This window comes from Magnolia sinica, chromosome 13 (genome assembly GCF_029962835.1).
Source record: "Magnolia sinica isolate HGM2019 chromosome 13, MsV1, whole genome shotgun sequence".
Classification (NCBI taxonomy): Eukaryota; Viridiplantae; Streptophyta; class Magnoliopsida; order Magnoliales; family Magnoliaceae; genus Magnolia; species Magnolia sinica.
Window position 1 is genome coordinate 82,564,443 of NC_080585.1, and position 13,613 is coordinate 82,578,055.

Here is a 13,613-nt window from a genome sequence, read left to right on the forward strand (position 1 = left end):
GACTCGGTTCGAAGCTGAGTTCGAGCCGAGTCGAGCTGATTTTTTGAGCTCGAAAATGAGTTCGAGCCGAGTTCTAGCAGGCCCCAGCTCCACTCGGATCGAATCTAGCTCGAATCGGATCGAACCAGTTTGGTGACTCGGTTACTTTGCCATTGATGTTGCTCACCAACTGTGTTTCGAACAAGAAACAAATGCGTTCGATTTGGGGGATTTATTCAATGATAATAAAGAAAGAATGAGAGAACAATGATCACAAGATATCTTATTCTGAGTTCATTTACATCCTCGGATTCCCTTGGTTTTGAAAACAGAGTACAATTAATGCAATGCAATGAATGAAATTGAAGACAGTCCGATGGCAATTTCGGCAACATTTCGACGCTTTTGATGTTCATCGCCAAGGCGGAAAGGTTATGCAGGCTTCAAACCCTTGATTTGGTTGTATGACAGGCCTTGATCGTTTTTCCATTCATCCTTCCATTTGCATGGACAGATTCTTCTTTCTTTTGCAATTCTCTTTCTATACTTCTCATTTCCTTCATTTTCCTTGAAATGTGAAGCGCACGACCCTTGAATTGTGGAGCGAACATCCCTTAAATGTGGAGCGCACATCCCTTGAATTGTGGAGCGCACTTCCTTGAAATGTGGAGCGCACTTCCTTAAATTGTGGAGCGCACTTCCCTTGAATTGTGGAGCGCACTTCCCTTGAAAAGTGATGCACATGAGTCCCTTGAGAAGTGATGCAGGGAGCGTTCCTCAGGTGCACAACATTCTTCTTGAGAAGTGGTGCAGGAAGCCTGGCATTAGGACAGGATTTCACATGAAATGGCGCATAGACCTTGCTTCAGGACGGTGTTGCACAAGAAGTGGCGCACAGGCCTTGCTTCAGGACATGATTCCCATAGAAGTGGCGCTGGAAGGCTTTCTCCAGGACAAGCTTCCTTATGAAATGGCGTTGGAAGTCTTGTGTCAGGACAAAGAAGAGAAAGAAGTGGCTTTGGAGCCTTCCCTCTGGACAAACATCCACATGAAATGGCGCATGAAGCAGGGTATTACGACATGGGAGAAAGGGAGGTGTTGTGCGCTAATCCCACGAAAGGAGGTTGTGCGCTGGATTAAGACAATATCCCCTTTAAAATGGCGCACAAAGCCCTTCTTTAGAACAAACATCCAATCAAAGTGGCGCACAAAAGCTGGTTGTGCGGACAAAACTCCTTTGAAAGTGGCGCACAAGGGAGATATTTGGACAACGCTCCATTGGAAGTGGCACACAAGGGAGGTATTTGGACAATGCTCCTTTGGAAGTGGCGCACAAGGGAGGTTTTTGGACAATGCTCCTTTGAAAGTGGCGCACAACACATGGAGTTAGGACATGAGGGAGAAAGAGGTGGCGCACAATAAATGGAGTTAGGACATGAGGGAGACAGAGGTGGCGCACAAGGGAGGTTGGCGCACAAGGAGTGGCGCACAAGGGATTTCTCTTCACGCCCTTTTGCCTACTTTTTCCCTTCTTGTCTCCCTCTTGTCTCCTTCTTGTCTCTTGTCCAAATGAGGAATGGGAGGGGGTATTTATAGGCCTCCCAGGCTCCTCCCCTCCTTAAATAGTGGCGATCATCACCACTTCTTCTTAAGGCAATAACCAACTTCCTTTCTTAAAGAATGGTGTCCACCAAGCTCTCCCTTAAATAGTGGTGTACAACCACTTCTTTCTCCATACAAGGCAATACCCATCCACTCCTTTTTACCAAAATACCCCAACTTACTCATTTTTACCAAAAATAAGGAGTGAGTGACCCTGGGAAAGATCTGCACCATGGAATTCTCTGACCAATGCAATGGAATATTTTTTGTGCCTCAACAAACTGTTTGATAAAATGACTCAACGAAATGTGGCTGTTGGCAAGGAAGGTTTGGTTGGTGGCAAGGAAGGTTTGGCCGGTGGCAAGCAAGGTATGTACATTAAACAAATACCTTTTTTTTTTTTGTGGTTTCTATGTTTCTTAGAAGGTGTTTGATAAAATACCTATAAAACCATTGCCTCTGTTTGTAAAACAATGGGTTTTTGAAGTTGCAGTTTAGGTGTTTATGGAAATGCCTCAATGGCGAACTCGGCTCGATCTTGGCTCGAACTCGGCCCGAGCTGCTGACCGAACCGAGCTGAGTTGCCCAGTCAGGCTCGAGGACCGAGCCGAGCGGAGATCGAGCTGAGGTCAGCCAGTGTTCGACTGGTTGTACACCCCTAGCTGCCACCTGTGATGAAAAGAACAATACATATATAGAATACAAAAGGGTTGCAGGGCCGGGCTATTCATCATTGGCCTGTGCTAGGTGCAGCCTAGACACTGGGCCTATATTTCAAGCCCGGGCCCAGCCCTCTACCCAAGTTTAGTGGCCCAGGCCCTTTGCCTAAATGGGCCAGGCTTTCCGTCCCATTGCCACTCGTAACCATGTTGTATAGTACCTCGAAAGAGAGCATGAACACCAGCTCAGCCACCATGATCTCTAGCCAAATCATCACATTGTCCAGTAACACAGCCATCACTACGGCCAACTGAGCATTGAGATTTGGGCCACTATAACCATCTAAGTGATCGCCGCCATTGCAACCTCCACCACAACCATGTTGAGGAATAAGACCTGAAGCCTGACTAGGCTGTAAGGCAGTGCTGTTGAGCATAAGCTTCCTGCTAAATAAGAACGACAGGTAAACTCAATAGAGGTAGGCATCGATAGACACGAGAGCAATGCCATTCCCAATTTAATTTGTCTGCATGAAAGAAATCACAATCTGTATGATTGAGCACAATCGGTTGCAGGGCTGGGCTATTCATCATTGGCCTGTGCTAGCTGAAGCCCGGACATGGGCCTATATTTCCGGCCCGGGCCCAGCCCTCGGGCCAAGTTTAGGGGCCCAGGTCCTTTGCCTGATAGGGCCAGGCTTCCTGGTCCATTGCCACCCCTTACCATGCTGTATATTACCTCGAAAGAGAGCATGAACACCAGTTCAGCCACCACGACCTTTAGCCAAATCATCACATTGTCTAATACCACAGCCACCACTATGGCCGTCCTACTGAGCATTGAGATTCGGGCCACTATAACCATCTAAGCGACCATCACCATCGCAACCTGCACCACAACCATGCTGAGCAATAAGATCTGAAGCTTGACTAGGCTATATGGTAGAGTGCTGTTGTGCTCAAGCTTCTTGCTAAATAAGAATGGCAGGTAACCTCAATAGGGGAAGGCATCAATAGACCCGAGAGCTATGCCGTACCCAATTTAATTTGTCTACATGAAAGAAAGCACAATTGGTATGATTGAGCTGTCACAAATGCTCTTGAGGCTGCGGAAGTAGTTAGAGATGGAGGAAGAGCCACACTGAAGAGGCTTAAGCTTGAGACTGGTGATTAAAGGTGGTCAAGATGAAGCTAGACAGCATATGATGTGGTCAGACCAACAACCTGTATGAGTACTTACTGAGTAAGAGTGGCATTGACATGCGGTAATACAAATTTCCACACAATCTGACTATTGAAGATTTGAAGAAGAGTCAGGAGATGAGGAGGTAAAAGTGAGCCTTCAATACAGACCAACAACCTGTATGAGTACGCATGATCAGACTATCGAAGATTTGAAGAAGATGCCTTTTTTTTTTTCTCCTTCTTTCTTTTTTGTTTGGGCTTGTTCCTAGGCATAGGTTTTGTGCTTGGATAAAGAGAGAAGGGACAGTAACATATTCAGAAAATCGGCTGATACGGATTGATTTGGCCTTTTGGTCCATATCAGCAATGGATGATGCATGCTTTTAAGAAGTGAAGTGGGGACTGAAAAATCTCTTACGGCACTGTACCCTTGTTGGCTGATATGGTCATGAAGTCTGCTTTTTTTTTTTTACTCAAGTTTTTCTCATTTCCCCCTTTTCTTCCTTCTAACCCTAGAGGAAGCTTTGAATCTCATGTTAGACTACGTAAAGGCATATGTGGGGATCAAAATCCATGATTCAAGTGGGATTCGATGAACTGAAGGGGAATGGATCATTTTGGAGAAAATCTGAAAAGGGTGAAATCATCTTCGCTTTGTTTTTAATTTCTTCTTCTTCTTCTTTAATTTTATTTTTTCAATGTAGTGGGTGATAATCCACCAAATCATGCTTGATTGTGTTCAATTATGGTGCCAATTCCAAAAATTTGTTGGCATGCCTTTCTTGGTTCTCACTGGTACTCTGTCACAGTTATTTAGATTTAGGTAGTTTTTTTTTTTTTTTTTTGATTACTTTCTAAATGTGTTGGGGAAGAGTAGTTAGCTGGACAGAAGGCTTAATATCTTTGTGGGTCTATCTTGGGAGCAAATTTAGAACAGTTGGGGGGAGGCCTAGGCGGCTAGGCCTTGTTTCCTTGGGGACTTCTCACTGTCTTTGCTTGTAGTTTTGTTCCGTTTGGCCTTTTCTTCTTTTTAATTTTAATAAAACAACCATTATCATTCAAAAAAATGTCAATTTTCTTTCTAATGTAACTCCATAGTCCATTCTTTTAAGCAGTTACCATCATATGTTTGTAGAGCTCATGTTATGCTTCTAACGCTCTTAAGCATGATTTTCAGTTGTTTATTTGGAGATGGTGGACTGTTTGGACAGTCCCATCTAATTTTATAACCAATGTAATGAAGACCACCTCTGATTTATAAGTTGCATGCTGTACACACTTGTCAGACATGAGTCAGCTGTTTGGACAAAACCTAATATTTCTTTATCGTTTCTTGTTTCCAAAAGACTGTTTAAATGATCTTTCTATGTTTTTCATATTTTACCATTTCAATGGATCCAGTTTTTTAGTATTTTGTACAATGTAGGCATATCATGTTGCTGGGGTTTCCACGTCAGCATCTCATGTCTTGTTGTTGACACCAACACATGTCCATGCATAACTTGCATATTGGATAAAATAGCTGTGTAAAAGGGCATTTTTGTTTTACCAAGAACATATATATTCTTAGTCGTATTTCGCTTTTGTCGTCTTTACGATCGAGTGTAAAAGGTGCAAAAGTCTCTTGGGACCTGTTGGGATTGCAAATTAACATTGGTAATGTATTGTAAAAGTGGAATGATTACAAAGTACAATACCCATCCGCTGAAACAAGTAATTTGACCAACAATTCTTGTGTTTGAATAGGCATGGTAAAATCTTCTACATTACTTCAATATCAAATCATAATGAAAAATACACTGATGTGCATGTTTGGATAGGAGATTTCCACTGCAATACAATGTAAAGTTGTAATGATAACAAATTCTTTTACCTATCTCCTATCATGTCTGCATTTGGCTGCTGAATTATGCATTTAAACAAACGTTGTAAAATCATAATGATGGCACTTTTACAATACATTATTGATGTAATTCGCAATCCAAAAAGGCCTTAGTATTACCTGAAGTCTCCGGTTGTACATTTTTCTCTCATTTGTCCTTCAACATTTTGATTGTTCTACTATAAGCACAATCTCTTATGTTTACCCCTCAACCAATTCTGCGATGCAGGATGTGGATGGTGAAGTGGCACAACACTTGAAGAGGCTTGGTAGGAAGGATCCTACAACAAAGGTAATATTGTGCCTTACTGCTACATAGTTCAAATAGTGCAAGTTGCTTTTGGCGAACAATCAATTCCAACCCATAATGCATCTTTTTGTTCACTATTCCTCAAACCAAGTATTCACCCACAACACACCCGCAAACACACATATTTTTTTTAAAAAAGTTCCAATCATGGAAAACCATTTCTTTCTAGCACTTGTGCTCATGATTTGCTTTCGAACGCTTAGATTTGCTCGAAGTAATTCCTTATAAGTAGCATTCATCGCTAGTACTTCTAATTGTAGTTGTGTAGTGTTCAACATACTTGTCACATAATTATAGGATGCACATATCATCACCATCGTCATCGTCATCACACATGATGTAATTGTAACTTTTGAAATAAAAGCTCAAAAAATGGACTTTCTTGCGAACTTTTGGGAAAGGAGTTGCCTTTCTTATGAGTTAGGAGATTCTTTTATTGCTCTCATCCCCAAAGTGGAAGGGGCGGATAAATTAAAGGGCTTCAGACCAATCTATTTAAATGGGGTCCCTTCCAAGATCCTGGCTAAGATTCTCGCGTCCAAGATTAGGGTGGCTTTGTCTAGTGTTATTTCTGAGACTCAAGGGGCTTTTGTTGCAGGCTGGAAAATCCTGGATAGTGCCTTAGTGGCTCATGAATGTATCAACTCTAGATATAGGGACAGGAAAACAAGGTTCGTTTGTAATTTGGATACAAAAAAGGTGTATGATCATGTGAATTGGGAATTTTTAGATTACACACTTGATCGGTTGTGTTTTGGTAAGAAATGGAGGGGGTGAATTAGAGCATGTGTCGAATCCGCGTCTTCTCTATATTGGTCAATGGGTCATTGAGAGGCTTCTTCAAAGCTTCTAGAGGGCTGAGGCAGGGAGATCTGCTTTCAGCATACTTGTGGGGGAGGCCCTTAGTGGTATGCTCTCCAAAGGTGTTGCGAATGCGTTGTTTATTGGATTGATATCCCGGGGGTCGGTAGATAGTTCTCTCATCTTCAGTATGTGGATGAAACGCGTATGTTTTGTGAAGCCAAGGAGGACTTGGTGGATAATCTTTGGAAAATCCTGGTTTGTTTTGAAGCTATCTCGGGTTTGAAGATTAACGTGGCCAAATCTGAATTGCTTGGAGTGCATGTAGATGGGGTTGAACTACATCGCTTCGCTAATATCTTCGACTGTAAAATTGGTACCTTCCCTTCCTAGTATTTGGGGTTGCCGTTACGCATTAGGAAACCAGCCAAGCATCTTTGCGACAGGGTGATTGAAAGAATTGAAAGGAAGTTGGCGGTGTGGAAGTGTCATTATTTATCCATGGGTGGCCGGCTAACCCTCTTAAAGACGGCATTCTCTAATATGCCCATTTATTTCCTATACCTGTTTAAGTGTCCCAAGTCAGTGTTGGAGAAGCTGGACAAGATGAGAAGGAATTTCCTATGGGAAGGTGTCAATGATAAAAGGAAGTTTCATCTTCTAAGGTGGGAGGAGGTTTACAAACCAATTAATGTAGGTGGGGCTCGCATAAAGCCTTTAGGGGATATGAATTTAACCCTCGTCGGGAAATGGATATGGTGTTTTGGGGTGGAGGAAGGCAAGCTTTGCAGACAGGTGATAGCGGGCAAATATGGTACGCAAGAGGGTGGATGGTTCGTGAGGCATCACTCACTTTATAGAGCATTGGAAGTTTGGAAAGCGGTAGTGAGTATTGAACATCTAGTTAGGTGAGGGATTTCCTTCAGGCTTGCTAGGGGGAATCAGATTCGTTTTTGGATTAACCCTTGGCGTAGCAGCCATGCTCTTCAACATCTCTTTTCAAGGATTGCTCGCCTCGCACCTGGCAGATTTGTTACAGTGGCGGTCTGCTTCTCCATCATTGTGGGATTGGTTGTTTGGTCTCCACCTTGCCCAAGGAAGTTGATGGTTGGTGAGAATGATGAGTTTGTTGATTTTATGAACCTCAATAATGCTAGGCTGGTGACTCTTGAAGAAGACTCGATGTTTTGGGCACAACATCGTTTGGGGAAGTTCTCAGTGAAGACTCTTTCAATTGATTTCGGAGGCTCCTCCCTAGCTCAACCCACCTCACCCTTTCCATTTTTGGTTCTATGGAGTTCCCCCTAGGGTGGCAGTTTTTGTTTGGCTTCTCGAAAGGGGGAGAATTCTCACGGTGGATGATCTGTTGAGCAGGTCTTTTATCCTCCCGAATGTAATGTGTATGACAGATGGGGAGTTGATCGATCATCTTTTCATCCATTATTGCTCCTTTGCTCGTAGTATTTCAAACGACTTCTTCAACGTCATGTAAATTGCTTGGGTTATGCCTAAGTCTGTAAGCGAGCTAATTTGGGCGTGGCATGGTGGAGGAGTTGGCAAATCCGGGAAGGCTATTTGGTGTTTGCTTTTAATGGCTGTTTTTTGGGCTTTACGGGGCGCTCATAATGGGCGATGCTTTAGGAATGAGAATGTGGGTACAATGGATGTCGTTTGTAAAGTGAAGAGTTTTGTGTCTTGCTGGGCAGCTCGTGTTAAGTCCGCGGTGGGCGGTTCTCGTTATTGATTTTTGCTGGTTGGGGGTTGTGTTCTTTGCCCGCTTTTGCGGCTTTTCAATAAAATCATTGTTGCCTCTCAAAAAAAGAAAAAAAGAAAAAAAAAGAAAAAGAAGAAGAAAAAAGGTATGCTTTCTCCTTGTTTTCGCGAGTTTCTAATAAATTGTTGTATCTTAAAAAAAAAACTTTAGTATTGAGGAAAGGACAATAGTAGAGATGGGGTAGGGATGGTGGTAGATAAAGTTTTAAAGGGTATAGTTGTAGATGTCAACAGAGTAAATGATAAGATTTAATTAACAAAACCTGTGTTGAGATAGGAGTTATTAATGCTATTACCACATATGTGCTGCAAGCATTGTTTAGAGTATCCCTGATATTATCGATATCTCCAGCTCGGGAATACCAATAAGACTGATGGTATCGGAAATTCTATGTATCTGCAATATATCGCTAAGTATTGCCAATTTATCGCCAATATTTTCGACCATGTAAATTCCACGTGTCGCTTGCATCGCCAATGTAGCAGTGATATTTCAATAATATCACCAATGTATCGAAATTGCCAAAAATCTGTTTATTAAAAAAAATTCCATTTCAATTTTTTTATGTGTACATGGTTGTATGGTGAAATGCATTTTTGTATGTGTATATGCATGCATGCATGGATGGATGGATCATGGATGTATGCATGGATGGATGGGTGTGTGGGTGTGGTTGTGGTTGTTTGGGTGGGTGTTCATGCATGTATGGATATATGGATGGATCATGCTTGTGTGTTTGTTTGTATGTATGTGCATGGATGGATCCACCATTTCCCCTATGTTTCATCGAGTTAATGATGCATGCTTTTAGGCCCCTTTAAAAGGAAACTTATTATTTGATTCCTAAATATGCAAATATGCATCTTATTTGCCATTATTTGATTCTTAAATATGCAAATATATGTATTTTAGCATCTCCCGGAATTTTAGTGAGAAATTCCACTATTTCCTCTGTTTCCCCAATGTTTCCATCAGTCAATGATACATGTAACGATGCCAATACTACAAACACTCGCTGCAGGTAAGATTAGAGGACAAAATCAAGGGACAATTCTAGGTGGCTATGGATGGACTAATGTAAGGAATTCCGAACGGAGAGAGGACAATTGTATGAGGAGACTCAAATGATCATGTAGGAAAAGAAAATAGGGGATATGAGACGGCACATGGAGGGTTATGGTTTTGGGAGAAGAAATGAGATGGGGGATGCTATCCTTGATTTCGCTATGACATACAATCTAGCTGTGGCAAATACATACTTTACAAAGAGATGAATATTTAATACCTTTCAAAAGTGCATTATATACAAGACAAATATATATCTTTCTACTTAGAAGACCGAAGACAAATGGTCCATATCTAAGGACTTTACGATTATACTAGTAGGGAGTTTGATTGCGCAACTTAGGCTAATGGCCATGGATGCTTATGCAAAGAGATGAAAGAAAGGGAGTGGAATTAATAGTTGCCAAAAAATCGAGGCGGTGGAATTTAATAGGAGAGGAAACAATATGATTTAAAAATAAATTGATGGAAGGAAAGTGGAATATCGAAGAAGTAGTTAATGTTGTGTGGAATGAGAGGGTTGAGTGCATTAGGAAAGTGGCAAAAAATATTTTAGGAGCATATATCGGGCAAAGCCACTCATATAAGGAAACTAGGTGTTGGAATGAACATTTACAAAAGTCATTAATGAGAAATGTTCATGTTTCAATGCCTGACAAGGGACTAGAAATGGAATTTTTTTTGTACAAATAAAAATGCCAAAAAGATTGCTAAGAAAGTTGTGAGGCTAAACTTAAGGCTTATGGTTATCTGTACAATAGATTGTCGACAAGAGAAGGTGAGAAAGATGTCTTCAAATTTGTAAAAAATGTAAGAGAGGAAGGGCATTAAGAGAGATGACTGGAGGATACTAGTCGAGGACAATGAGGTCAATGAAAGGTGGCAAAGCTATTTTTACAATTTGTTAAATAACGACGACTCTAAGAGCATACGGACAGGAGTCATAAACTCAAATGAGAAGTGAAATAAGCTTTAAGAAAAATGAAAATAAGAAAGGCCCTAAGAGCAGATGGTATACCAATAGAGGTTTAGAAGTGTATGAAGAGTTACTGGGTTATTTTGGTTTAAAAAGTTGTCCAATAAGATTGTATGGTCAAAGAAAATGCTAATAAAATGGAGGAAAAGTACCATGTTTGATGCAGGACAATTAACCACTTGCTCTAAAAGCTCGAACTGTTACAGTATGGTGAATTAATCCCTTTATCTCATAGCCCAGGCCCCACATTTCATGGGTTAGGACCTTGGTCGAACCCCCTTCGTGGGCTCCAAATCACATGGGTTGCCCACCCCGAGTGTGTCCCCGCATCTCACGGGCTACCCCACTCGAGCCTGGTGTGAAATGCGCATTAATCACCCCTGGTAAGGAGTCTCGAACACGAGACCTCCCCCGTGGGCCCCAAATCGCATGGGTCACCTACCCCGAGTGTGCCCCTGCATCCAACAGGCGACCCCACTCAAGCCCAGTGTGAAAATGCCCCTGCATTAATCACCTCCGGTGAGGAGTCTCAAACACGAGGCCTCACGCTTTGATACCAATTTGATGCAGGACAATTAACCACTTGCTCTAAAAGCTCGAACTGTTAGAGTATGGCGAATTAATCCCTTTATCTCATAGCCCAGGCCCCACATCTCATGGGTTAGGACCTCGTCCGAACCCCCTTCGTGGGCCCCAAATCGCATGGGCCGCCCACCCTGAGTGTGTCCCCGTATCCCACGGGCTACCCCACTCGAGCCCGGTGTGAAATGCGCATTAATCACCCTTGGTAAGGAGTCTCGAACACGAGACCTCCCCCGTGGGCCCCAAATCGCATGGGTCACCCACCCCGAGTGTGCCCCTGCATCCAACAGGCGACCCCACTCAAGCCCTATGTGAAAATGCCCCTGTATTAATTTTACCTATTTAGAAGAATAAAGGAGACATATAGAGCTGCATTATCTATCATGGGATTGTAACTTATAACCCTTAATATGAAAGTTTGAGAGAGTGATTGAGCAAAGACTAGGGCATGAGATAAATATATCAGAAAGTTTAATTTAATGCCGGGGTGATGCAGAACACATGATTTAATGCTAGCATGCAACATAGAGATTATGAAAGAGTTCATAAAGTAATTCAATTAACAAAAGATGCTAACCTACCAAGTAATTAAGAGTAAACAATAGGAAATAAAATCTGATTGAACCTAAATCACATGGCCGCATGCTAAGAAATGACATAAATCAATTAAAACTAGGATTGATGGAAGGGTAAAACTTCCAATTTAGCATAGGCACTGTTGTGGAAAAAATGGGATGACCCATGAAAGCAGGTTGAACCATCAACCAGCACAAACCGATGAGCCGAGCTACTCAAAAGGGTAATTGCGGTCAGAGCAGAGCCGAGCATAGGATAGGTCGGCACGACCATAGATCGGGACGACCATAGGTCGGTATGACCTCCGACGAGCTTTCTCGAAGAACAACTTAATAGGGTTGTCAGGCCCTGCAAAGGAAGCTAAGAACTACTGGAGTCAATGATCACAAGGACAATAGGGTTGTCAGGCCCTGCAAAGGAAGCTAAGAACTACTGGAGTCAATGATCACAAGGACATCACAAGCTTGCTTGGTTAGTATTATCATCAGAACGATACCGACCTACTGATAGCTTAGTATTGTCCGTCTCCAAGGCGCTATCTGACTATACTGTTCGACCCTATCTATGGGTCGGGCGGGTTTATTGGCTTTTGACTGACGTCCGATCCTATCCGAAGCAAACAACTTGGAGATCTCTCTTGAGATCTCGGGGGATAGGGTCAGAATCCCAGAGATCTCGGACGTTGAAGATCTTGGGATTATCTTCCAGATATGGAGTCTTAAACAGAAAAGATCTCCAACAATGCGATCTTCCCTCCAACAAACAAGATCGTTCAACTGTGTGATCTTGCCTCTATTATAAATAGGGAAACCTTTAAACGGTGAAAGGTACACACAAAAATACGACCCAAAAACTCTTATAGACTGATGACTCTTTTCCTTTGAGATCATTTCTACAAAAACCCAGATTCCTGACTTTGGCATCGGAGGGTCCCCTGCATAAGCCAGGGTTTTCCTTGTTTGTTTCATGTGCAGGCACCCAAGGGTCTAAGAAGTGTCCACCAGAATACTGCATCAACAATTTGGCGCCGTCTGTGGGACAAGACGTCAAAGCCGTTTCCTGCTTTACCAAGATAAACTGTGATGGCTAGAGGGAAGAAGAAAACTCGAGTCTCCCCTGTTGCGCCTGATCTTACACGACCTGAGCAGCCTGATAGTCACTAGGGCTCCACCTCCGAACAGCAGGCTGACTCCGGTCCCACCAGGCAAGCTCAGCGATCTCGCAACAGAGGAGGACGGTTGAACTCCCTTGAACAACAGGTCGAAATGCTGAATAATAACATGAACTCCATGAGGCAGTTGTTGGAACAACTATAGCCCCAACAAGTGCAGAGGATTGCCCCGGAAGCCAAACAAGTAGGCCACAATCCTCCTCAGCCTTCCAACAAGCTCGCCGCCTCTCAGAGAAGTCAGCAGCTCGGGTCGACCAGGCCAACCCCTTCTCATGTTTCTGGGACTGCAGCTTTACCCGCTTCCGATCTACGCCATGAGTTGGACCGAAAGAAGCGCGACAAAGCTCCGATTGAGACTATGGCTGAAAGCGGCGAACCGTGTGAAGCTGAGCTCAAGGACTTGCGAGGTCAAATTGGAAACATACGACAAGCCTACCGTCTAAATGCTCCAACTCCAATGGAAGCTATAATGGAGGAAATCGAGCCTCCGTTCACTGCTGATATTATGCAGGCGTGACTGACGGACCGGTTCCGAATGCCACAAATCACTCCCTTCTCGGGAGCTATTGATCTGTCCGATCACTTGGAGTCCTTTAGGGTCTGGATGGAGCTCCACAACGCGTCCACTGCAGTAATGTGCCGAACATTCTCCTTAACCTTAACCGGAGCTGCCCAACTGTGGTTCAAGCAACTGAAGCCGAACTCAATTAGCTTGTTCTCCCAACTCGGTCAGGTTATCGTCACGAGCTTCATCGGAGGAAATGAAAGACTCAAACCAGCCTCTCACCTTCTCCACGTCGTCCAAAAAGAAGGAGAACTGCTGAAAGATTACATCAAGCGCTTCAATCTAAAAGCGATGCAAGTACGGAAGCACTCCGAAGAACTTGCTCTGACCGCAAAAATGTGAGGATTAAGGGATCCCAAATTTCTCCTCGCTGGATAAGAGCCCGCCAACGATGACGGCCGATCTATTGAATAGGTCGCAAAAATATTCCAATGCCGAGGAAGCCTCTATCCTACGAAAGGTTGTCCAGGGCAAAGGAACGATGGG

The 13,613-nt window shown here is 43.1% G+C and overlaps 1 protein-coding gene across 2 annotated transcripts in view; it reads left to right on the forward strand.

Moving 5' to 3' along the window:
• LOC131223924 (E3 ubiquitin-protein ligase listerin) overlaps positions 1-13,613 on the forward strand; it is a 172,841-nt gene that overhangs the window by 7,066 nt on the left and 152,162 nt on the right. For both annotated transcript variants that reach the window (XM_058219514.1, XM_058219513.1), the window contains one exon: positions 5,537-5,599. In XM_058219514.1, coding sequence (XP_058075497.1) covers positions 5,537-5,599 — 63 coding nt within the window. The remainder of the gene's footprint in view (positions 1-5,536; positions 5,600-13,613) is intronic.